The sequence below is a fragment of the Lepidochelys olivacea genome, assembly GCF_965140295.1.
Source record: "Lepidochelys olivacea isolate rLepOli2 genome assembly, chromosome: 1".
Lineage (NCBI taxonomy): Eukaryota > Metazoa > Chordata > Testudines > Cheloniidae > Lepidochelys > Lepidochelys olivacea.
In genome coordinates, this window is record NC_140411.1 from 262279175 (window position 1) to 262304922 (window position 25748).

The window sequence follows — 25748 nt, forward strand, 5'->3', positions numbered from 1 at the left end:
AAATGGGTTAGACACTGAGAAGAGGCCCTGCAGTGACACTAGCAAGCATCAGCACAAGGGCCTGTTCTTCATGTAGTGAAAGAAATATTTTTCTGATAATTATAGTAAAATAAATACATAAAATTCTAAGAGTTCATGGTCCTGCTGCTTCCAGGTTGAAGCCAATCACCAGCTGGGGTCAGGCAGGTATATTCTCCACAACAGCACTGCACAATAAGGCACATTATAGAGGATTTGATGCACTCCTCAGACGCAGTGCTATTTACATGCATTTATAGGGTGCCAATCGCTATTGCACTGGCCCCACTTTCAATGTTTTAAACTGGGAACTGTTCTCAATTCCAAATAACAAGAACAAATACACAACAAGCTCCTGCAGGCCCCTAACTTTAAGCACTGAGAACAGGAAAAAATACAGCCAGTTGCCTACCTAAGGGTATGTCTACAATACAATAAAACACCCGCAGCTGGCTGGGGTCAGCTGATTTGAGCTTGCAGTGTAGGGTCTGAGAACCTAGGCTTCAGCCCAAGCCCAAATGTCTACACTGCAATTTTACAACCCTGGAGCCCGAGTCCTGTGAGCCCAAGTCAACTAACCCAGACTAGTCATGGGTGCTTTATTGAAATGTAGACATACCTTTAGCGCCCAGGATTCCAGAGATCACAGGCAGGAAAAAATCTGAATAAAAACATGTCTTGCAAAGTGTTCTAGATACGTCTATGTAAGATACATTTCTTGGAGGAGTAAACTCCAGAAATGTGAACCACTACTGAAAATGCCCTGCTTCCACCTTCTGCAAGCTTCACCTTCAGGACAGTTGGGTTCAGAGTGAACACAAGTAGATGATAAGTCAGAGGGACAGAGAGAGAGAGAGAGAAAGAGCATGCACCAGTCTTTTAGATCATTAACCACCAGCATCACCATTGGCAGAGAAAAGGTAATTGACTAGATTGACCAAGGGTCTGGCCCAATGACTCTGTTCACATTTTCCTTTGATCCTAAAGAATCCCCTAGAAAAGGTGGCATATTAGATTCATATGTAACCTCATTATCGGATCCTCTTAACTTGTGGAGTTACACTTATTTTTGAATCTTCCTAGAGCTTCAGACTACAAAAGACTAAAAATCCTTTTGAAACTGTTGTAATTCTTTCAGGTTAAATTGCTCTCCACAACGGCTATTGCAAAAAAATATTCATCCCCAACCCTGCTTTCATGAGGATACTCTGTGTTCGCCAGGATCTCTCTATAGATCCTTTACACTTCACCCCTTTTTCCTCTCAACCCTCTCCCTCCAGCCACCGTTTCTGTAGTCAAGGAAGACTGAATGAACTCAGTCAAGAGTATCTTGAAAATCTGTTGTGGCAGTCATTGTTGGATATCACACTGCAGTAGGCATGGCTACTCATCCCCGCCCCCCGCCGAAAAAGATCTGGAGCATATGTGGTTTGGTTTTGTTTTTTGGCGGGGGGAGAGGGGAGGTTGAAAATGGGTGGCCATTGGGAAAATTATGAAACCTATAATGAACAGAAATATCTCTATTACTTTTAGTTTAAGAGCAAGTCAATTAAAAGAGCACATTAAGAATTTAAACATTCCATTGCTTTGCTTCAAACAAAATCATCCTGTCAGCCATGCATCAGGAAATGAAACTGACCAGCCTAGGTTCAATTTTATTAATAAAAAAGCCAATTACATTTCTGAAATTGTTTTAGTTTTAATGAGGTGTTAATAATAGCACATAAGGACTCTTAAAATATTTCTCTCTTGACTATGTCCCTTTAATTATCCAGAGGTGAATACACACACACAGAGAAAGAGAGTGGAATTTTGTCCTAAGGATCCATTTATGTGTTCTTGACCACTTGGCTATTACGACAAAGGAGAACTACTGAATCAGACACACACACAAGAGGGAAGGAATCTCCAGGTTGCCAGAACAAAGCTAGTTTTGCTAGGTTGTTTAATGCCAAGGAAGGTCAGTCAGGGTATAATTGGGCATAATTAGCACTTCCGTGCACAGGAACATTCTTTACTTTCAAGTCACATGACACTTAACTAAACTCAAAGGAAATGAGAAATTCTTTCCTGTCTTAGAAATGAAAACATTTGCTAATTTGAACATGTCAACAAAAAGTTCCCACCAAGCACCATAAAGAACAAAAACATGGCTGCTCCTATAAGTAAAATTTCAGATAGTAAGATCTGATCCCTGTAGCCAACACTCAGAGATAGAGCACATGAATAGAATCCAGACATTTGCCAACATCCAATTTTTAAAGAAGGCAACATTTCAGGTTCAGGGCGTCAAGCAGGGGACCGAATGATTCAAGGAACTGGGGCTGGGTTTTAGAGCCATTTACCTGTCCAATGTGACCCTGTCCCATCTTATTTGTAACCAAAAGTTACAACATCTTTTGGTAACTGATATGAAATGAGGTGACATTGTGCACGTGGAGCGGAGTGGGGGGAAAAGAGGACTCAGGGTATGTGTCCGCATCCCAGATCACTATAACCACCTCGTTAGTACTGTGAGCAGAGAGGCTAAGTATTAAATAGGCCAGGAATTCTCCAGTTTTTTTTTTTTTAGTGTGGACATTGTAAATACAGGGATTTTCTTGCAGAAACCCCCTCTTCCATTTACAGATGCATAGAATCCCTATAGTAATTACAGCAATGACATATGTGGAAAGGAATACCAGACATACATATTTAGCTTCCTTTAATTCAGTTTAGCCGCATACCTCCTAGTTGTTCAACCACTATAAAACCACACTGCTCTCTGCACCAACCATCCCACAGATCAGTTTGGGAACCTCTGAATTAGGCCATTTGAGACTGAACTACTTTCTAAAGTCCTGCCAGAGGCCCCTCCAGAGCAGGGCTGCGGCACAACAGGAGGGCAGCGTGTGGGGGAAGCTTATACTGCGGGTGCCCTTGCTGAACCGGTTCTGGGCTTAAAGAAAGGACTTTGGTCTTCACAGCTGTCAAGGCAAGCACTTTCTACTCATTTAAATGAGTTTTAATGATTGTTTTTTAAAGACCCTGCAATTAACCTCACAGTTCTTATCACACAGAATCTCTCTGTTTCAGAGAGCTCGTCTTTTCTAGGGTCCGTGTCTGGCCGATTAGAAACTAATGAACACCAGTCAAGTAACCACATAAAAAGACTGAATCTTCACTGCAGTGCTACCCTACTGTATCTCTCCTCTGCTTCACAAGGGCCTTATCTACACTAGCAGTTTTAGGGCAATCTCCCACCCTTGCGGTAGCAGCACAGGAGAGGCACTGGCGCTGACCGAGGCTACACACTAGTGGCAGTAGAAGTCTTCTCCCAAGTTGCCTGTGTAGACAAGGCCAAGGAGAAAAACAACCCTCTGCCTCCACTCAACCAATGGATGAGAAACATGACATAAGGCAGTTTAACTATTTCACAGCTACCAGAACATGGAGCTATATACCCAGTAATCAAAGTTCTTAAGCCATAAGCCCTTGATTCCCTACAGCAGTAGCAAGCCTGGGAGTGATGAGGAAACAGCATGCACAGCTGTATGGGGGAAAAGGAAGGGATATTCCTCGTCTCTCTATAGCAATCCCTGCCTGGATGATACTTCTAGTTATGCCAACAGGCTCAGACATGAATACTGCATCCCAAACTGCATCTTTGTTGGGACTCTAGACCACAAGTGGGAATTCTACAGTACCCCAAATCCAGTTTAGTTTCTCGCTGCCCCTCCTGCTCACAAAAGCAGCTCCTTAAAAGTTAACACCTGCTTTGCAAGCTCCTAGTCAGTAGGGAAGGGGAAGGAGGTGTGTACAATGCGTACATGATCTGTATTTCCTTCCCCAGATCTGTGCTGAGCAGCTGGGAGTCCACAGCCTCTGCTGATGTTCAGCAAACAAGCAGGCTCTAGTTTTCAGTATATGGCTATTCGTCTGGAATAGAATAGCTGGTTTCCAGCTACAGCACAGAAGGCTCTAAATTCCTGCAGCAGGGATAGAGTCCAATACTTCAGGAGGTTTTTAGAAAGGGATTGGATGTTTGCATGGTGAAACAACATCCAGACACATTAGCAAAGGCAAGGGTTACACAAAGCGAGCCACACTCTGCTTCGGGACATAAAATTATCAATGACTGGGGTGAGAAAGCAAGCAGCGGTCCTTCCCCAAAGCATCTCACAGAGAGGTCAGTTTAGCCATGACAGGCCACTGTCAGAGAACAGACGGCTCATTGTTCATTTTTAGTTTGGCAACTCCTAAGTTCTTAGTGTCCCAATCACCTGACAAAAGGAAACTCCGGGAGGACTACGGGTGGGGTGAACTAGAGAGAAACCCTTCTTTTAGAAAAAGGAAAAAAACTTTATTGGTGTACATTTTGCAGAGATAGTTACAGAAAGGGCCTTCGGTTAATCAGTTGAAGAAAACATAGGGACATGTAATGGTTGTGCTCATATGAAAAGGGCATCAGCCATGAGCATGCTAGCCTCCCTGCATAACAATACATAGAGAGTTTCAGTGGGTCAGCAGTCTGAACCCATTCTTCAGACTTTGGGGGTGTGGCCAGGGGAGAAGACTTCTTAACAACGGAGAGGGAGTGCACAGAAAGGAGAACTGCAGGTGACCCCCCAATTCCAGAAAGGGGACAAGACGTGTAAAAGCAGTGCTACACCTTGATAGCAGAGCAGATCCCCTTAGAATGTAAGTGCTTGCCCACCAGGCATTTTGCAGAGCTGTGTGGCAGACACTAGCCACGCTTGAGAGAAGGCAAGAATCAGTAGCCTACTTTTGCCATCTGCAGTACTCAGCTATCAGGTTCCAATCCCCAGTCAATTTTGTTTCTTCTTCCACCCCTCACACATAATTTAACTTGTAAGACTTTAGAGAAGATTAATTGGTTCTCAATAACAGTGAAGTCCAGAGATGCTTTAAGACCCTTTCCCCAACCCTGCAGCGGGCATAGCAGCACCAAGGGTGGATCACCTCTTCTTGAAGCCGTACTTCTTGCGCTCGTAAAAGAGATCCGTCTTGGAACTGCCCAGATTGACGATCTTAGGGCAGCCATCCCTCTGGAAACATACAGAGAGAAGAGGACACAGTTAGAGCTACAGCAAGCAGAACAGTCCAGTCATGTAGGCCCGAGTAGGGTATGAAGAGTGACCACTATCTTCCACTCCAAAAAACACCTCCTGGAAACACCCATGCAGGCAAACTTCCCTTCTACTCCATTGGCTCCAGCCATCAAAACTGAGGAAGTGGAGGGGAGGAGGGAAGCCTTGCTAACACTAACTAGGGCCTTCTCTTCTTTAGGGGAGCATGAAGAACAGTTTGAATAACATAATCAGTTTAATGAAAGAGATGTACAGTGCCCCAAGACTGGATCCTTCTAAGCTAGGATACACATGACTTATGGGGGCAAGGGGAACAACCTTTCCCCACACTGAGGCAAGAGGAACCCACTTCCATTAGGTGTCAACAAGTATTCCTTGTGCCCTCAGTTCCCACAGCCAAAGCAACTCCCAGATACCCCACACTTTAGACACATCAGAATAGAACTTGATTCACTGTAAAGGTCACATTGTCATTTTGCAGGTGCAGGGATACTCATAGCAAGCGTATGTGAGAAGGCCTCCATATCCCAGTCCACCAGCTGGAGGGAAAGCCAGACATGAGAGGAGCAGGTTAGGGAGAATAAATCAAGGGTGCAGCTGTGAGTTATGGGAGATGGAAAAATTTAAATACAAATAATGGGAAATGGACATGTGCATGTGCACGCCAGAGAACGTTTGCCCATGGATCACTCAGCCTGGCATCTGTGCGCCTCGAGGGCAAAATCCTATTGCTGGAGTTGGCAGCTGTGCTGTGCTGAGGGGCCCAGTGGGCACTGGAACATGTGTCCCTGGTTGTTGCGTAAGCCTGAGTGGATTAGATGAGAAAGCCTTTGGGCAGATGTCATCCACTGCAGAGACCACACCCAAGCTGCGGCACCAAAACTTGCTGTTTTGAAGAGATGAGATGGGCAGGATGGCAGAGATAGAAGAGGGGAAAAAATTAAATAAGTCTCTCCTTTCCCTACCCACCACACCCACATATATGCCTACACCAACCAGCCTCTAGCTCTTGTCTTGTGGTTTCACTTTGAACCTCCTAGGTGGGGCCCTTCCAAACCTTTCCTCCCACAATTCAGAGCATCTGTGATAAACCTGGCAGCTTCATTACAGGCTTCCGTTCATTCCTCCACCCCCTCAAAAGGATTTGGCACATGCGCATACCTCTAGCCCCAAGAAAGAAACCCTCCCTGCAACCCACAGCTCTCCAGGATGACATGGCATGACCTGTAGCCCCAAATGGGGCATGAGTGGAACCAGCGTCCCCCACGAAACAGGAACCAGGCACCTTTGCCCCTTTACATGGAGGATATTCCCTCCAGCTCATTTCATCCATTTTTTGCTTTCTTGCTTCACATTCTAATGGAAATACGTTCCTCCTGACTCTGTCTGGGGCTGAATATAGAGCATTTGGAAAAGCAAGATTAACTCATCTGACTAAACTAAGGGAGTGTTAAAGCTTCAGACACTGAGCTCTGTCTATAGAAGCAGTAATGTGGTCCTGATCATTTGTGTTCATTTAAAAAACCCTCTCAAGACACATTTCCACAGGAAATGGGTGTCCACCTTTAATCACTTCATTCCATCTCTTTAAGTTCCACCTGCCGTTTCATTTGGAGGTGGTATTCTTCACATCCTGCTCTAACTGCGTGTAGTGCTGCTGTACATGGTTATACTGCCATATTTCACCTCAAAGGTGGCTGTGTTTCTTTGTGCAGAGATCACTCTCACTCCACTGTCATTAATCACTATAGGATCCTGCTACAGAAACATAACGGAACAGGACCACTGGAAAGAGGCCACTTCTAGGTTGGAATATGTTTGCCAACAGTACATAAAACCCCACAGCAGTGAAAAATTCATATCCAAATAAAATGGGAAAGGGAGTTTTAGGTCTGTAGAGTGCAATTACCTGAGTTGGAATTTGATCAGGACACCAGAGTCATAACCCATATTCTTATAAAAACCCCCATGGGATTTTAATGGCTACAAGTGGCCCATGACTTTTGTTTTCCATCTAACCGAGAGGAAAACACCAGCAGGACTGGATGTCCTACAGCACCACGCGCACACAGGGCCATTGATTCAGTGTTGACTGGAGTAGTCCCATGCTTTTGCAGCATCTGAGCATTTCTAAGCTAGTGGCCCGACCCTGATAAAGCTTAGCTTGTGAGACCTGGTAAGGTAACATCTTAAGTGATAATGCTACAGGCAATGGGTGGATGAAGTGAACCACATACGTGTGGTTTGTAAGGTATTTTCCAATCCTTTGGGATGAAAGGCACGAGAGAAATATCACAGGGCTTATTTGTAGATCTCACAGCATTTTACAAAGGTGGGTAAGCACCACTATCCCCAGATGCATGGAAGAGAGGTGAAGTGACTTCCTCATGGTGACATAGCAAGCTACTGGCAGCATTGGTACTAGAGTTCAGGTGCGCCAAGTCACAGCTCCATGCTCATTCCACAAAACCACGGCTGCCTTTAAAGATAAGCATGACTGTTAAATAAAGACCACATCTGTTCAACAAGAGACAGAAAGACAACCTTGAGGCACTGCATCCAACTTACATCCTTCTCCTGGATGGTGCACTCCTTGCAGTAATAGGCATCAGAGACTCCTGGACCTCCGCAGATCACACAGCGCCCTTGGTACGACCCATAGTTACACTCATCACATATGCGCACAAGTGTGCAGGGTCGCACATATGAGTCACAGATCACGCATTTACCATCACCTACAAATAGAGCACAGTACTCAGCTAAAGAATTTCCTTCTCCACCATTCCCACAGAGAGGGGATAGCTCCCTACCCAAACAACTCCCCTATACACCCTAAAATAGTGGGACTGAGCTGGGAAATTCCATCTCGCTGATATATGAAAGCCATTTTACTTCTCTGAAGTGAATGAGCAAGTAGAAGAGCCAGTATCTTTCAAAACTTCATTTTCAATTCTTTTTGCTTTGCAATCAGAACCACAGATGAGGGCCAATGCTCTGATCAGCCAACATTTTACAAAACTCTTCATTACATCATCCCACCACTGTGTCGTTAAAACTTTTTGACAAAATTTAGCACTTGTGAGAAGTTGCTGAACTGACAGCACCAGACAGTCTCTAACTACAGGACAGGTAGAACATGGGGGGGAGGGATAGCTCAGTGGTTTGAGCATTGGCCTGCTAAACCCAGGGTTGTGAGTTCAATCCTTGAGGGGGCCATTTAGGGATCTGGGGCAAAAATTGGGGATTGGTCCTGCTTTGAGCAGGGGGTTGGACTAGATGACCTCCTGAGGTCCCTTCCAACCCTGATATTCTATGATTCTATGGGCAACAGCAGTGCAAGCTTCTCACACACCACTACATAAACATGAGACTGAAGTATGACCTCCAAAGGATGAAAGGGGAGGTTCAGTCTTCATTACCTATTTGATCCTTGACTTCTGAGAAGGCCAAAAAGAGGGTGAATTTGTGTAGACAGCCACAACAATTTCTGTGATGTGGAAACCTCACAAAGAATTGAGTAAAACCTAACAACTCATTTCACATAGGCCATCAGATGCCAGTGACAGTCTGTAGTGTCCTGGACTATACCCAAATCAATGACCTAGAGCTGAAAAGGGTATATGAAGCCTGAGTCATCTAATCCCTACCCCAACTAAAGATTCTTACCTCTGTAGCGATGAGGCTTCAACTACTTCCTATGGAATCTATTCCACCGGCCATATACTCTTAAAATGCTTCCCTAATGTCAGACTAAATTTCTCCCTCCTCTGCTCCTTTTCCCACTATTTTCTGAGACACAGGCCAACACCCTTATTTCATTTATACTGTGCCCATGAAAGGACTGATCATACCCTCTCATTCTCCCACGTTGCCTCTTTTATAGTAGGAGAAGAATGTATTTAGTTCTGTGTCTCTTCATATGTCCTAGTTTCAGATAATTTTTGCTGTGTATTTCCCACACTCAGGATTATGACTTGAGCCTTTATCAAATTGTGCAATAGGCATTTTTGGAAAATGGATTTTTTCCTCTTTTAAATTACCAAGTTATCTTTTTCCAATACAAGTGGATCATGATGAACTGATCAGTACAAACCCAGTTCCCTAAACTCTGGCCACAAACCTGTTTTTTTATCCACAGGTAGGACCCTCTCCCTGTACCTTTTCCATGAGACATACCGTAATACTCTGTGCTTGTATGGCATCTTCCACAGAAGCCTCTCAAAGTGCTTTCCACATATTCATCAACTTAACCCCACAACACCCACATGGGTTTTCCCATTTCAAAGAGTGATTTGTCCAAGCTTACACAAAAAAAATCAGTGGCACAACTGGAAACAAAATCCAGGCTAAATCCCAGCTGTGTACTCTAACCACATGACAATGCTCTCACAAAACACCCCATGCAGATATTATACTTACATTTTTCACACAGTCTTCCAATAGCTACAATAAGTAAAGCAGAAAAAAGAATTATTTTTGACAGAGAGACTTTTGGTTTAAATAAAACTTTTGTTTTAAATAGGTGACCTCCGATTTAAAAATGAATTAATGTGTTTTTTTTTAAATCTGTTTAAAATCTAAACTAATTTAACAAAATACAACGGCAGCCTTAACATAGCAAATACATACATTTTAATAGTAAACAGTAAGCATCCTTCTGGACATACATTTGCCAAGACCAGAGTTTAGAGTTTAGTGTTGCCCATGCAGCATTCAATGGCACCACTCACACTTCCAGCACAGTGCTGCATTCACTACGCTGCTTCAGGTATTAGCAACAGCAAGGAAATAACAGAGCCCTATACACAGGCCATGGCAGAAATTTTCCATTGCATTAGTGGGAGCTGGATGAGGTTTTGAGAGAGGAAATTATTTTCAAATATTTTGTTTAAGTCTATGTTTGGTTCTGAAGGCTACTAGCATATTCAGGTTATGTTCAGGGTGTTATTTGAATTAACTGAAAAAAGTATTACCATTTGTCTATAAGATTTCAAAACAATATTAAATAAATAATACCGTAGATGAATGTATGCAGTATTCTTGTAACAGTATCCATGTTGGTCCCAGGATATTAGAGAGACAAGGTGGGTGAGGTAATGTCTTTTACTGGACCAACTTCTGTTGGTGAGAGCTCTTCTCCTTAAGCGGAGCTCTGAAGCTCAAAAGCTTCTCTCTCTAACCAACAGAATTTGGTCCAAAAAAAGATCTCTCACTCACTTTGTCTCACTAATAGATGACTACGGTAAGTATCAAGCTATAGAGAGTTGTAATGTCCCAGTGACCACCACAGCAAAGACTCAGTCACCAGTGAACAGATAGATACCCACCAGGCTGGAAGAGTAAGTCTCAGCTAGAGTTAGGCCTCTCACCATAAAGGTACAGTTCTACTCTGAAAAGTGATTCTCTGAAAACAGCACCCAGGTTTCCATGTTTCCCTTGTCTCAATGAGAACAATTCAAATTTGCACTTGCAAGCAAATTATTTTTTTTTCTGAGCCAGTCAGCTCTGGATCCAAGAATCAAGCTAGTCTCTTTGTCTCTCATGCCCCATCACCACTATATAGATTTAGCAAACCAACTTCTGTCCTCAGTTACATCTACCGCACAGTTAACTGAGGACAGAACTTGGCCCTACAATTGGAAAGAAATCAGCAGTTGTCATAATGAGAAAACCAAAATACTCTCCCACTTGTTCTCTTGGCTGTGTTGGCACTGCCAGGATAATAGGAGTAAAAAGCAAAGATATTTGGTCACTAAAGTGAGCAACTATGACTGCTTAAGCATATAAACTAGTCTGTTGAGTACGTAGATATTATATTCATTTTTCTAATAACTGAGGTGCAATTAAAAGTATTTAAAACCAACAGGGCAGTTTAAACTCCATCTGGCCATTTAAGAGGCAACGAATGTAAAAAACAATCTGCAAAGACAGAATTACAATAATAGACCCTTATGTTCTTTGTAGGTCACAAGTTGGCAGCCACACACAGCAAGGTGTTAGGTTATATGGGAACACAGCATGCATGCAGGAGCACACAGGTGAGGCACAAGGCCAAGAGCCCTGGGCTACCTGGAGAAGGGCAGGTGACTGGGGTAAATGGGAGGACAAGGCTATTTCTGAAAAGTGTTTTGGATGCGTTTTTGTGGCAGCCACCCCAACGTTAGTAACAACCCCCAGCACGGACAGGGCACCTCCCAGGCGGAAAGCACTTCATAAAGCGGGGAGGGGAGCAAGAAACATTCCTCCCAGGCTTACACAGCCAGTCTGTCGCAGAGCCAGAAACAGGACTTGGGGCCCTCTGACTCCCAAACCCATCTTGGTACCACACTGCCAACGTGCCCCTCCCTCCGCATGGGTGCCCCTCCCACTCCCAACTGGTGCCCCGGGCCCCTCTCCCCGGCACTGGTGCCCCGCGCTGCTCACGTGCCCGCCCGCCCGCCCGCCAAAGTGCCCCTCCCCCCCCGCTGGGATAGGGTGCGTGGGGCGCTGCGCTGCGCTCCGCCCCTCCCCACGCGGGGGCCGCGGTGACCCTGGACAGTCTTGGGATCCCCCGCCCCACGGACGCGGCAGAGCGGGAACCAGGGCATCCGGGTCTCACCCACTCCCGCCTGCTTGCGGCAGAAGATCAAGTCCGGATGATGTTTGGCCATTTCTCATCACCGCACGAGTCGTGTCGTGCGGGCGACGTTGAGCCCTTTCACCCTTGACCTCTCACCCCCAGGTCCTGGCAGGGTCCACGTGATCTTCTCCCACAAAGCTGCCAGAGCTTCCCAATGACAAACGCTAAATCACTGCACAGCCTCGTCCATAAAGCACCCATCAACCACGACTTGCTCCCCCGAGCCCGCCCCAGAGTCCCCTCTGTTAGGCCGGATATCGTCTCCCCACTGCTTAGGATACTTTCCTTCCAGGACCTGCAAACCCCACCCACTCTCCTTCTCTACGCTCAGTCGGTCGCCGGAGTCCCGCCCTCTCCAGGGCTTGGCCCCGCCTTTTCGCCATAGAGGCCACGCCCACTTTATGAAACTGTTTAAAGGCGGCGCGTGACGTAATTGGAATGCGACATCATCTTTGTCAGTGAACAAAATGGCGCCGTACTGTGTCCTGGTGACTCGCCTGCAGGTGACAGCGCTTCGTGGCGAGCGGCCTGTGGCGGTGGGGAGCCGGCTGCTGTTGGGCGGCCTGTGGCGGTGGGGACCCGGGTGCAGCTGGGAGGCTTGGGGTGTCGGTTTGAGGCTGGGCCGTCCTCGTTCTCCCTGTAGGTCAGCGTGTCCCTCGCGCCTGCCCAGGCCCTGTTTCCATAGTGACTGGGGAGCGGGGTCCCCGTAGGGTGGGGGCAGCCCCAGGCTCCGCTGTCTGGAGCTGACACCCCGGCTAAGCTCCCTCCGCACGGCCGGGGGGCGCCGGGCGGTGGCGTCTCCTCAAGGTGAGGACAAGGTGAACGGCGAGGTGGGGCCCAGAGGGAACAGGAGTCGGGCCGAGCCCCTCGGGGGCTGACCGCAGAGCTCGCAAACCTGCTGCTAGCGAGCCAGGTCCTGTCTGTGCTGGCCTCAGTTCTCCCCTCCCTGGGAGAACCGGGCCGGGTGCTCTGCAGTCTGTGTGTCAAATTTAAACTTCCCGCCTGTGACTAAACCAACTTCACCCCCCCCCCCCTCATCCTAACTAGGGCTCCACTCTGGCCTGGGCCTCTGGGGATGCCATGAGGAGGTTATTTGTGCTGCAGTCTGTGCCAAGAGCTGGTGGGTGGGTGCCACTGTGCACCTGCATTGACTTGTTAGAAATAAAAGTGATCATGTTTTTTTCTCAGGTTAAGTTTTGTTGCTTTGTTTCTCCCATTTTGTGAGATACATCAATAAAAGTTGTATTTTATTTCACTGTATATGTAAACCAACTCTAGTGGACTCTACCTCTTGACACTTCTGTTTACCAGTTCTCAAAAATCACCAGTTGCCACTGGAGTATTAGCATACAAGACTTTGAGTGGAAAATGCGTATGTTCATGCTTAGGTCTAAATACAGTAATTACAGGGGGTCTGCAATGAGACATAGTGAGGAGAGAAAGAGATCCACCTTCCCATCCAAGTTCTAGCCAACTAGAACTTGAATAAATTTACACTCTTTAGAAGAGATGCCCCATCTGTAATGATCTCTAAAACTCATACGGACTTGCAACATAACTTCAGCACAGTCTGATTCTTGTAGTTCAGGCATATTTTTGTGTCTAAATCTGTACTTGAAGAACTCTAGAGGTTCTCATTGTTAAGTTGCGGACATGTATATGGGTATAGCTTTCTCTTTTAAAAGGAAAATGTTCATGGAAAATCGTGCTCCTCGTTTAAAGCATGGAACTGGGAGTCAGGAGATCTAAATTATGTTCCCAGCTTTGCCATAGACTTTATCTATGACATTCCCTAACATTTTTTTACTACTTTGCTTCAGTTTCCTAATCTGTAAAATAGTATTAACTTACCCATAGTATTTCTCAAGTGTGGTGTCATCTTAATTCACTATATATTTGTAAGTGTTTAATCTTCGGTGGAGGTACTGTAGAAGAGTATATTAATTTTATGCTTAAAATGTAAAGGGTCTTAGCTGCAATTTAATTTATAATATATCAAATTATTTGAAATGTTGCTTCAGTAACCTTTGTAACCTTTTTTAACTGCAATAACTAATTTAACTGATTAAAATGCTTCTATGGACATGACTACTTCCATAAAACTGGAAGAATTGCTCTTACTGTAGAAAATAGGGCAGCACAAAAATAAGGAACTGATCCATCATGTGAGAACAAGGAGTCAACTGATGGAATGAATGGCAGGTCAGTTTAGAAGAAATACAAGGAAATACTTAGCACATAATGTATTGGATCTGTGGAATTCACTATTTCCCAGAGGCTATCTAGTCTGATGCTTAAACTAGATTTCTTTAAAAAGGCTGAATAGTTATAATGAATATGAATTATACTAACAAATCTAAAGGTAATCAGTAAGGCTACGATTTAGTCGGCTATTTTTAGTAATAGTCATGTACGGGTCACAGGCAGTAAATAAAAATTCACTGCCCGTGACCTGTCCATGACTTATACTATAAATACCCCTGACTAAATATTAAGGGGGTCACTGCTGGGGATGTGTTCCGGGGTGGCGGTGGCTGCTGCTTCTGGGGAGGGCATCCCAGGGAGGCTGCTGCTGTGGGGGTGTGGCCAGCTATGGCACCAACAGCCAGGGGCCACTGGCAGCGGCTGCACTGGCCACTTAGGGAAGCAGCTACTCCCGTTGCCCCTCAGGCGGTCCCTGGTGCTAGCTGCCTGGGTGTGCCTGAGCAGCAGCTGACTGCAGGCCCCGCTAGCGGCTGGCCAATGTGGCTGTCCTTGGGGTCACCTGAGCAGCTGGCCTCGTAGTTGGCTACACTGGCCCCTGCAGAAGTCACAGAGGTCACAGAAAGTCATGGAATCTGTAACTTCTACGACCTCTGTGACACACATGGAGCCCTAGTAATCGGATATGCTTCTGGTTAAGCACTGTCGGTGACAAGAAGGAATTTTTGCATATATATATAGCATTACACAGACAGTGAAGGACGTATATAAGTATCACTTCACCAACCACGGCAGCACCAAAATATCTGCCACGTTAGAACAGCATATGGCAATTCTGTACAACAATTTTAGGATGAAGTAAAGAATTGAAACTGCAAGGGGGAACTCTATTTGCCAGAGCTAAACTAGAGTGGAAATTGCACTGTGCTCCTGAGGTCTGGACAAAGCGAGTCCTGATGCTCTAAAGTTTAGAGTCTAAACATTAAATACATGAGAGGAGAAGACTCAGCAAACCATGTGGGGGCCCATTCCCTACAAGTTTTGAGAATTGTCTACATGGGGATGTTATTTGTGAATAAGGTAGGGTGTGAATCCAAAGTTCTGTAGCTATCCCAGAATAATGCCATGTGTACATAGAGTATGTCTATGCTACTGCAGCACAGCTGTGTTGCTGTAGTGTAGATGCTTCCTACATAGACAAAGGGATTTTTTCAGTCCATGTAGTTAATTCATCTCTCTTAGAGGCAGTAGATGGGTTGATGGAAGAACTCTTTGATAGACCTGGCTGCATCTTCCTTGGGTGCTAGGTCTACATCACTACGTTGCACAGAGTGCACCGTCTTTTACAGGCCTAAGTGATCTAGGTAGGTCAGCCTAAGTTTTGGGTGTTGGCCAGGTTTTATCCCAGTCAATTTTCCCATGCAAATAAGCTCTTAAACTCTTCAGGTATTAGCAAGCCTACTGTTTTGGGTAACTGTGGTGAAGCCTCCTAAAGTTCCCAGGGTTTGGGTTTAGGGACCATTGGTTACCCCCTCCTAAGGCTGTTGGGTGTATGATTTCAAGGGAGACCTTCCCTGATCACTAGATAAAGCTGCTCAATTCTTATTAGGAGGACGGGTGGGAAGGTATGTGATAAAATGCACCCCTGTATTCATACCCTACATGCTATTGTAGTAATATTTGTGTACAAAATATGCCTTGTAAAGTATCATTTAAAAACTAGTAACTTGCTGGTCAATAATATCATGATAAAATGTCTGTAGCAACGTTATATGAAATAATGACTGAAGTGTGTTTACCAGACAAGTCTGGGGAGTGGGTAAACCTGTTTCTCAAAGACAAAGGACAAGTTGACAACCCTAACCCAGTGTCATCAAAGCTGATAGGCCATCACCTATCAAGTGGTCATTCTTTGGCAAGCAAAAGGGGCAGGAACAGACAGACTGGCATTTTAGCTAACTACAGCATGAGACCTCTCCCCCCCCCCCCCCCCCGACTTCATGTCTCCTTGCATTAGCTGGAAAGAACTTTTATCTAGGGGTCACTCTCTGGAAAATGCATTTCAAAGGGTAACTGACCAATACAAGTGAGGGGCAAAAAACCCACAAGTTCTTTCCCTGTCCATTTCTCTGTTCACCTAAGAAGACAAAAGAAACAGCTGTTGGACTTTGGGAGCAGATTCTAGCCTGAAGAATGTGGTCAGCTATGTTCTGGAAACATGTGGTAAGGGACCTTACTTTGAACCAAGTCTAGTGCAAGTTTAGAAAGCATTTTATCTTGTAAACATTTCCAAGTAAAATGCCTTATTACTTCTACTCACTTAAAATCTCTCTCTTTGTGGTTAAATACAATTTTTTTTACTTTAATTAAAACTAATCCAGTGTTTGTGAATTGTTTTTGATAACTCCATTTAAGGTAGCAGACTGTTGTGTGCTGATCCCCTTAGAGGGGCAATACACCTAATATATCTGGACTGTTCAGGAGGGGGCTGGACGGTGCAGAATACACATTTTGGGTGGAAAATCCAGGACTGGAAGTATTGGGGTCACCCTACAAGTTGTAACCAAGGTGTCTGGAAGTCAGAGTGTGGCTGGTGTTTGCTGACAGGCTGCTGTGCTAGTCCGGCTGCTCTGAGCACTTTGGTTATACACAGATGCTCAGGGTGTGACCTGCATGCTGTTTGGCTGCTTATAAAGAGCCAAGGTTGGGAGCTAAAGCAGCAAAGTGTTGTGAGCACCCAGGTTGCAGGGCAGTGGTGACACAGCCCCTCTCTGGTCTAGATTGCACCTTGGAATGTCAAAGGTAGCTCAAGGCGGGAGTGGGGTTGGAAGCTGTCAGGGCACTGAAGGACATGCTAAGGGTCAGGGAAGGTCACAAGCCCTCAAGATGGGGCTCAGAAGCCTCAAAGTCCCACCAGAGTGTGAAGGTGGGAGTGGGGCCCTATATAAACTTCCAAAGGCTTATTGGAGGAGGAGGAGGTGGGCCACGAGCCTTGAGGGGGGCACATTAGGTTTTAGCAGGACCCGTGAGCTTCTGACGGGTTGGGGTCTTTGAGGTGAAGGCTGTCAGGCTGAAGAGCGTACAAAGGCTGGGTGAGGTGTTTTTTTCCTCTGTGTGAAAGACCCACCTAAACAGGAAACTGATAGTGAATTGGACAACAAGTTGTGTATAAAGTAAGCAAATAGGAGAGAGAACCACTGCTAGATTAGAGAAATATTCATCTTAGGTGTTGCTTGTTAGAAGTGTATAGTCCAGAAGATAAGGATGTGTGTACTAGTCCCTACTGTGTCATTGCATAACCTCGGGCAAGTCACTTAACCTGTGCCTCAGTTCCCCCGCTTCTAAGGTGAGCTGTCACCATTTTATTAAATCGCTCTTTTGAGTTTATTAATTGTTAATTGTTGTAACAGTAGTAGGGAGAAACTTTCGGAGAAGTGAATTTAAAATCAGCACTGTCACATTAATCATCTTCATCTGTGGAAAAGATGAAATAGTTCACATTTCTCTTCTTGGGTATGTCTCTTGTCTTTACTAAAACCTAAGGTTATGTCTACACTAGGGGCTTTTGCCAGCATTGTTATGTTGATTAAGGATGTGAAGAGTTCTGAATCCATGACCAGCCCAGCTCTGATGGCAAAAGCCCCCAGTGCAGATGCAGTTGTGGTAGCAAAACACCAATTTTACTTGGTATAGCTTGTTTTGCTTAGGGATGGGAGTGGAATAAACTATACCAACAAAGCTGTGCTTGTCAGTATTTACTGCATCCACACTACGATTGCTTTGCTGATATAGGCATTCCAGCATACTATACAGTGTTCTGAGTGTAGAAATGGCCCACATGGAAGTGGCTTAGAAGCCTGTTCTCCCTTGTCTTACTGGCACCTTCCCCAGGCTGGAATACTTTCATCTCTGAAATGTTTCCATTTCTCTCCTCCCCCCTGGTGAGTCATAGCCCTGGTCTACACTAGGACTTTAGGTCGAATTTAGCAGCGTTAAATCGATGTAAACCTGCACCCGTCCACACAATGAAGCCCTTTATTTCGACTTAAAGGGCTCTTAAAATCGATTTCCTTACTCCACCCCTGACAAGTGGATTAGCGCTTAAATCGACGTTGCCGGCTCGAATTTGGGGTACTGTGGACACAATTCGATGGTATTGGCCTCCGGGAGCTATCCCAGAGTGCTCCATTATGACCGCTCTGGACAGCACTCTCAACTCAGATGCACTGGCCAGGTAGACAGGAAAAGAACCGCGAACTTTTGAATCTCATTTCCTGTTTGGCCAGCGTGGCAAGCTGCAAGTGACCATGCAGAGCTCATCAGCACAGGTGACCATGATGGAGTCCCAGAATCGCAAAAGAGCTCCAGCATGGACCGAACGGGAGGTACGGGATCTGATCGCTGTTTGGGGAGAGGAATCCGTGCTATCAGAACTCCGTTCCAGTTTTTGAAATGCCAAAACCTTTGTGAAAATCTCCCAGGGCATGAAGGACAGAGGCCATAACAGGGACCCGAAGCAGTGCCGCGTGAAACTGAAGGAGCTGAGGCAAGCCTACCAGAAAACCAGAGAGGCGAACAGCCGCTCTGGGTCAGAGCCCCAAACATGCCGCTTCTATGATGAGCTGCATGCCATTTTAGGGGGTTCAGCCACCACTACCCCAGCCGTGTTGTTTGACTCCTTCAATGGAGATGGAGGCAATACGGAAGCAGGTTTTGGGGACGAAGAAGATGATAGCTCACAGCAAGCAAGCGGAGAAACCGGTTTTCCCGACAGCCAGGAACTGTTTCTCACCCTAGACCTGGAGCCAGTACCCCCCGAACCCACCCAAGGCTGCCTCCTGGACCCAGCAGGCGGAGAAGGGACCTCTGGTGGGTGTACCTTTTAAAATACTATACATGGTTTAAAAGCAAGCATGTGAAAGGGTTACTTTGCCCTGGCATTTGCAGTTCTCCTAGATGTAGTCCTAAAGCCTTTGCAAAAGGTTTCTGGGGAGGGCAGCCTTATTGCGTCCTTCATGGTAGGACACTTTACCACTCCAGGCCAGTAACACGTACTCGGGAATCATTGTAGAACAAAGCATTGCAGTGTATGTTTGCTGGCATTCAAACAACATTCGTTCTTTATCTCTATGTTCTCCTCAGGAGAGTGAGATCTAATTCATGGTCACCTGGTTGAAATAGAGTGCTTTTCTTCAGGGGACACTCAGAGGAGCCCATTCCTGCTGGGCTGTTTGCCTGTGGCTAAACAGAAATGTTCCCCGCTGTTAGCCACGGGGAGGGGGGAGGGTTGAGGGGGTAGTCACGCGGTGGGAGGAGGCAAAATGCGACCTTGTAATGAAAGCACATGTGCTATGTATGTTATGTTAACAGCAACGTTTACCCTGAAAGAGTGTAGCCACTGTTTTATAAAATGTGTCTTTTTAAATACCGCTGTCCCTTTTTTTTTCTCCACCAGCTGCATGTGTTTTAATGATCACAGGATCTTCTCCTTCCCAGAGGCTAGTGAAGCTTAGAAAGAAAAAAAAAAAACGCACTTGCGATGAAATGTTCTCCGAGCTCATGCTGTCCTCCCACAATGACAGAGCACAGACGAATGTGTGGAGGCAAATAATGTCAGAGTGCAGGAAAGCACAAAATGACCGGGAGGAGAGGTGGCGGGCTGAAGAGAGTAAGTGGCGGGCTGAAGACAGGGCTGAAGCTCAAATGTGGCGGCAGCGTGATGAGAGGAGGCAGGATTCAATGCTGAGGCTGCTGCAGGACCAAACCAGTATGCTCCAGTGTATGGTTGAGCTGCAGCAAAGGCAGCTGGAGCACAGACTGCCACTGCAGCCCCTCTGTAACCAACCGCCCTCCTCCCCAAGTTCCATAGCCTCCACACCCAGACGCCCAAGAATGCGGTGGGGGGCCTCCGGCCAACCAGCCACTCCACCACAGAGGATTGCCCCAAAAAAAGAAGGCTGGCATTCAATAAATTTTAAAGTTGTAAACTTTTAAAGTGCTGTGCTTAAAGTGCTGTGTGGCATTTTCCTTCCCTCCTCCACCACCCCTCCTGGGCTACCTTGGTAGTCATCCCCCTATTTGTGTGATGAATGAATAAAGAATCCATGAATGTGAAGCAACAATGACTTTATTGCCTCTGCAAGCGGTGATTGAAGGGAGGAGGGGCGGGTGATTAGCTTACAGGGAAGTAGAGTGAACCAAGGGGCGGGGGGTTTCATCAAGGAGAAACAAACAGAACTTTCACACCGTAGCCTGGCCAGTCATGAAACTGGTTTTCAAAGCTTCTCTGATGCGTACCGCGCCCTCCTGTGCTCTTCTAACCGCCCTGGTGTCTGGCTGCGCGTAACCAGCAGCCAGGCGATTTGCCTCAACCTCCCACCCTACCATAAACGTCTCCCCCTTACTCTCACAGATATTGTGGAGCACACAGCAAGCAGTAATAACAGTGGGAATATTGGTTTTGCTGAGGTCTAAGCGAGTCAGTAAACTGCGCCAGCGCGCCTTTAAACGTCCAAATGCACATTCTACCACCATTCTGCACTTGCTCAGCCTGTAGTTGAACAGCTCCTGACTACTGTCCAGGCTGCCTGTGTACGGCTTCATGAGCCATGGCATTAAGGGGTAGGCTGGGTCCCCAAGGATACATATAGGCATTTCAACATCCCCAACAGTTATTTTCTGGTCTGGGAATAAAGTCCCTTCCTGCAGCTTTTGAAACAGACCAGAGTTCCTGAAGATGCGAGCATCATGCACCTTTCCCGGCCATCCCATGTTGATGTTGGTGAAACGTCCCTTGTGATCCACCAGAGCTTGCAGCACTATTGAAAAGTACCCCTTGCGGTTTATGTACTTGGCGGCTTGGTGCTCCGGTGCCAAGATAGGGATATGGGTTCCGTCTATGGCCCCACCACAGTTAGGGAATCCCATTGCAGCAAAGCCATCCACTATGACCTGCACATTTCCCAGGGTCACTACCCTTGATATCAGCAGATCTTTGATTGCGTGGGCTACTTGCATCACAGCAGCCCCCACAGTAGATTTGCCCACTCCAAATTGATTCCCAACTGACCGGTAGCTGTCTGGCGTTGCAAGCGTCCACAGGGCTATCGCCACTCGCTTCTCAACTGTGAGGGCTGCTCTCATCTTGGTATTCATGCGCCTCAGGGCAGGGGAAAGCAAGTCACAAAGTTCCATGAAAGTGCCCTTACGCATGCGAAAGTTTCGCAGCCACTGGGAATCGTCCCAGACCCGCAACACTATGCGGTCCCACCAGTCTGTGCTTGTTTCCCGAGCCCAGAATCGGCGTTCCACAGCATGAACCTGCCCCATTAGCACCATGATGCATGCATTGGCAGGGCCCATGCTTTCAGAGAAATCTGTGTCCATGTCCTGATCACTCACGTGACCGCGCTGACGTCGCCTCCTCGCCCGGTATCGCTTTGCCAGGTTCTGGTGCTGCATATGCTGCTGGATAATGCATGTGGTGTTTAATGTGCTCCTAATTGCCCAAGTGAGCTGAGTGGCCTCCAAGCTTCCCTTGGTATGGCGTCCGCACAGAAAAAAGGCGCGGAACGATTGTCTGCCGTTGCTCTGACGGAGGGAGGGGCGACTGACGACACGGCTTACAGGGTTGGCTTCAGGGAGCTAAAATCAACAAAGGGGGTGCCTGTACATCAAGGAGTATTTCAGGCAGGACTTCACGGAGGGTTCCAATAAGAAATGGTGCACCTAAGTTATCGTTCTTATTGGAACAAGGAGGTTAGCCTGGCCTCTGATTGATACATGGCTAGATTTACCTCGCTGCACCTTCTCTGTGAGTGACTGCAGTGTGACCTAGAGGAATGAGTCCCCTAGACAGGGGAGGAGGCAAATGAGTACAAAACAAATCTGGTCTATTTCTTGTTTTGACCCACTCCATCTATCTTTTACATCTTTGGCTGGCAGCAGACGGTGCAGAAGGACTGCATGCCATCCACATCTCTTGCCTGCCTGGCAGAAGATGGTACAATACGACTGCTAGCAATCCTCATCTCTTGCCTGCCTGGCAGAAGATGGTGCAGTACGACTGCTAGCAGTCCGTATCGCCTGCCTGCTCACCATAAGACGGTTCAATAGGACTGACTGCAGGACTAAAGAGAATGACCTGGTCAAGTCACTCCAAATTTAGTCCCTGCGCCCATGTCTGCCCAGGCGCTCCCAGCCGACGTGGCCAGGAGCACCTCGGACACGACGAGGACGACTACCAGTCGTATTGCACCGTCTGCTGCCAGAAGGCAATGGGTTGCTGCTACTGTGCAGCAAAGCCGTACCGCGTCTGCCAGCACCCAGGAGACATAGGGTGACGGTTACCTGAGCGGGCTCCATGCTTGCCGTGGTATGGCGTCTGCACAGGTAACTCAGGAAAAAAGGCACGAAATGATTGTCTGCCCTTGCTTTCACGGAGGGAGGGAGGGAACGGGGGCCTGACGATACGTACCCAGAACCACCCGCGACAATGTTTTAGCCCCATCAGAGTGCTCCATTGTGACTGCTCTGGACAGCACTCTCAGATGCCCGATCGTTTGCCGTTGCTCTGACGCCAGGAGGGGCGACTGAGGGCACGGCTTACAGGGTTGGCTTCAGGGAGCTAAAATCAACAAAGGGGGTGGCTTTACATCAAGGAGTATTTCAGGCAGGACTTCACGGAGGGTTCCAATAGGAAATGGTGCAGCTAAGTTATTGACCTTATTGGAACAAGAAGGTTAGCCTGGCCTCTGATTGATACATGGCTAGATTTACCTCTCTGCACCTTCTCTGTGAGTGACTGCAGTGTGACCTAGAGGAATGAGTCCCCTAGACAGGGGAGGGGGGGAAGCAAATGAGTACAAAACAAATCTGGTCTATTTCTTCTTTTGATCCACTCCATCTATCTTTTACATCTTTGGCTGGCAGCAGACGGTGCAGAAGGACTGCATGCCATCTACATCTCATGGCTGCTCGGCAGAAGATGGTACAGTACGACTGCTAGCAGTCCGTATCGCCTGCCCGCTCACCATAAGACGGTTCAATAGGACTGACTGCAGGACTAAAGAGAATGACCTGGTCAAGTCACTCCAAATTTAGTCCCTGCGCCCATGTCTGCCCAGGCGCTCCCAGCCGACGTGGCCAGGAGCATCTCGGACATGACGATGACGGCTACCAGTCGTACTGTACCGTCTGCTGCCACAAGGCAAGGGGTTGCTGCTACTGTGTAGCAATGCCGTACCGCGTCTGCCAGCACCCAGGAGACATAGGGTGACGGTTACCTGAGCGGGCTCCATGCTTGCAGTGGTATGGCGTCTGCACAGGTAACTCAGGAAAAAAGGCGCGAAATGATTGTCTGCCCTTGCTTTCACGGAGGGAGGGAGGGAACGGGGGCCTGACGATATGTACCGAGAACCACCTGCGACAATGTTTTAGCCCCATCAGGCATTGGGATCTCAACCCAGAATTCCAATGGGCAGCGGAGACTGCGGGAACTGTGGGATAGCTATCCACAGTGCAACACTCCGGAAGTCGACTCTAGCCTCGGTACTGTGGAAGCGCTCCGCCGAGTTAATGCACTTAATGCACTTAGAGCATTTTCTGTGGGGACACACACACTCGAATATATAAAACCGATTTCTAAAAAACCAACTTCTATAAATTCGACCTGATTTCATAGTGTAGACATACCCTAAGAGGTTGTGGCAGGCTTCAAGTAAGGCTTTACTGCCTAGTATTGATGGCCTTAGTTACCATCCAAATATTTATACCTTCCCTAGGACTCTTTGCCGTTAATTTAGTGTAAGATCCTACTGAAGCAAAAACTTAAATGGTTTCTTTTACTTCCAAGCTTTTAGGATTCATACTGAGACAGTCTTGACCCTTTCCCAAAACCTGAGGGCAGGGGAGCCCTGCTTCAGATTTTGTTCATACCAAAGTCTGCACTCAAACAGAAAGAGCGGACTGTTGTGGAGACGTTACCATTGTTTTAATTTCCAGGCGTAATCTGCTTAGGAAGTGTTCTTTGGTCTGTTACCAGTTCACGGTGTAAAAACGACGGCTGTTACTGTAGTTCCACTGTTGACAATTCCTTATGTAGACAGTGAGCTAAATGGATTAAAATGCCTAATGTAGACCCATTCCACCAATACAAAGCAGAGCTTTTGCGGGTGGAGTTTACTCAACAAAGCACCTCCACACCAATCTGTAACTTGTCTTATTCTTCCTTGTACCTATTAGTCCCAATTCTCCTTGATCCATCACCTACTGTCATGGGTTGAAGTGGAGCCTTGACATAAGTTACAGGAGGGTAGGAGGAGATTTTGTTTTTTTTTCCCCTCTCAGGCCCTGTTCCCAACTCATAGGGCCTTTTCAAGTTCTTGTTTGTGGTGTCCCATGGAGGGCAAGGGTCCCATAACCAAATTAATCATCACAAGTTGCATGAGAATGAAGATGAGATAAACTAATTAAGACTTCAGAGAAGAGTTCTTGGGCCGAAGTCCAGAAATGGGGGTGGAGACAGTGAATACGGTGAGAGTTCTTGCAGTATATAGTAAAATGCCTTTACTAATTTGGGCTTGGAAAGTGATAGTGGAATCTTTGAGGTTTATCCTTCCTCTACAGCATGGAGTGGAGGCTTTCACAATAAGGTGGATATACCTTGGGTGCAGACAAGTCAGTAACACAAAAGTGAGCTTGAACTGGGCTGAAGGAGTTGGGGGAAGTCACGTGGCTGATCAAAGATCAGCATGTACACTTTGAACAATGAGTTAGCAGGGATCTTAGGGTACGTCTACGCTACCTGCCGGATCGGTGGGCAGTGATCGATCTATTGGGGATCGATTTATCACATCTAGTGTAGACGCGATAAATTGATCCCCAATCACTCTGCCGTCGGCTCCTATACTCCACCACGGCAAGCGGAGTTAACAGGGGAGTGGCAGCAGCTGACCACACACCGTAAGGACGCAAGGTAAGTCAATCTAAGATACCTCGACTTCAGCTATAAAAATAGCACAGCTGAAGTTGTGTATCTTAGGTCAATCCCCCCCTGTAGACCAGGCCTAAGTTAGTGGTACAGTGAAATGTTTCACCTCTAGTACTTGAGCTTTGGTCTGTGGTTGAATCTTAAACCACATCCACCAAAATGTGGTGAATTATTAACCGAAAAAGAAGAGTTGGAGCTGATTCATTTTAATGAATAGCTCTGTGATTGCACCTTTAGAAGTAGTGTTCTCATTTGTACCGTTTATAGTGTTTCCTAACTGGCATGTGCTTTAACGATCTGAGACACTTATTTTTTGTATTACAGTAGTTCCTAGACGCTTTGATTGGGATTCCCTCCCCCACAAAATGGCAAAACTAATAGTACAGATTTTTTTTAATAAAAGGACAAATTTAGGTTGTTGGTAGTGCTGCTGTTACAAAACTGACTATGCAACCGATTTAAACGTCAATCCCAATCTTCCTAGATTTCTCGAACCTTTTTCATACATCTGATATTGAGAGGGCAATATAAATAAGATTCAGAGCATCCAAATATTGTCATGATCTTACCTCATTAACTCACAATTCTTTAGTCAATATTTCAGAGGCTGGTGTCAAGATTATTTTGTGAAGAACACACCAGAGAAGAAAAAAACAAGGTGGTGGGGTGGGATTTGGAGTTCCCTGCCCCTCACCGAAAAAGTCTACTAACGAATGAATAATTAAGGATAAAGGGGAATGCCAGGAGTAAGATTAAATGCTCAGATATTACAATGATGAGGGTTTATTACAGCTTCAGCCCTTGCTGTTGCCTCCTCTTTACGTGATAC

General features: G+C 46.4%; 2 protein-coding genes across 3 annotated transcripts in view; one reads left to right on the plus strand and one right to left on the minus strand.

The window, feature by feature from the left end:
• Window positions 1-1740: 1740 nt before the first annotated feature.
• On the minus strand, window positions 1741-11864 carry PHF5A (PHD finger protein 5A). The gene is made up of 4 exons (XM_084632162.1): window positions 11707-11864; window positions 9528-9551; window positions 7677-7843; window positions 1741-5066 (listed from the first exon to the last, which is right to left on the minus strand). The coding sequence occupies exons 1-4, from the start codon at window positions 11756-11758 to the stop codon at window positions 4977-4979; spliced, it is 333 nt and encodes a 110-aa protein (XP_084488288.1). The 5' UTR covers window positions 11759-11864; the 3' UTR covers window positions 1741-4976.
• A 281-nt stretch (window positions 11865-12145) lies between these two features.
• Window positions 12146-25748, plus strand: part of ACO2 (aconitase 2) — a 36657-nt gene continuing 23054 nt past the window's right edge. Inside the window, exon 1 of one of the 2 annotated variants that reach the window (XM_084611141.1) lies at window positions 12146-12230. In XM_084611141.1, the coding sequence (XP_084467267.1) occupies window positions 12195-12230 (36 nt within the window). In that variant the 5' untranslated portion in view covers window positions 12146-12194. Of the gene's footprint in view, window positions 12264-25748 lie in introns of both variants that reach the window. The other variant, XM_084611140.1, reaches the window with a different exon arrangement.

Bases quoted from the DNA above. Each gene is read 5' to 3' on its own strand.
- PHF5A (XM_084632162.1), bottom strand. From the start codon at position 11,758: ATGGCCAAACATCATCCGGACTTGATCTTCTGCCGCAAGCAGGCGGGA. The intron at 7,844-9,527 runs GTAAGTATAATA...CTCTATTTGTAG, and splicing joins TGGAAGACTGTGTGAAAAAT to GTGATGGTAAATGCGTGATC. The intron at 5,067-7,676 runs GTAAGTTGGATG...GTATGTTTCCAG, and splicing joins GCACCATCCAGGAGAAGGAT to AGGGATGGCTGCCCTAAGAT.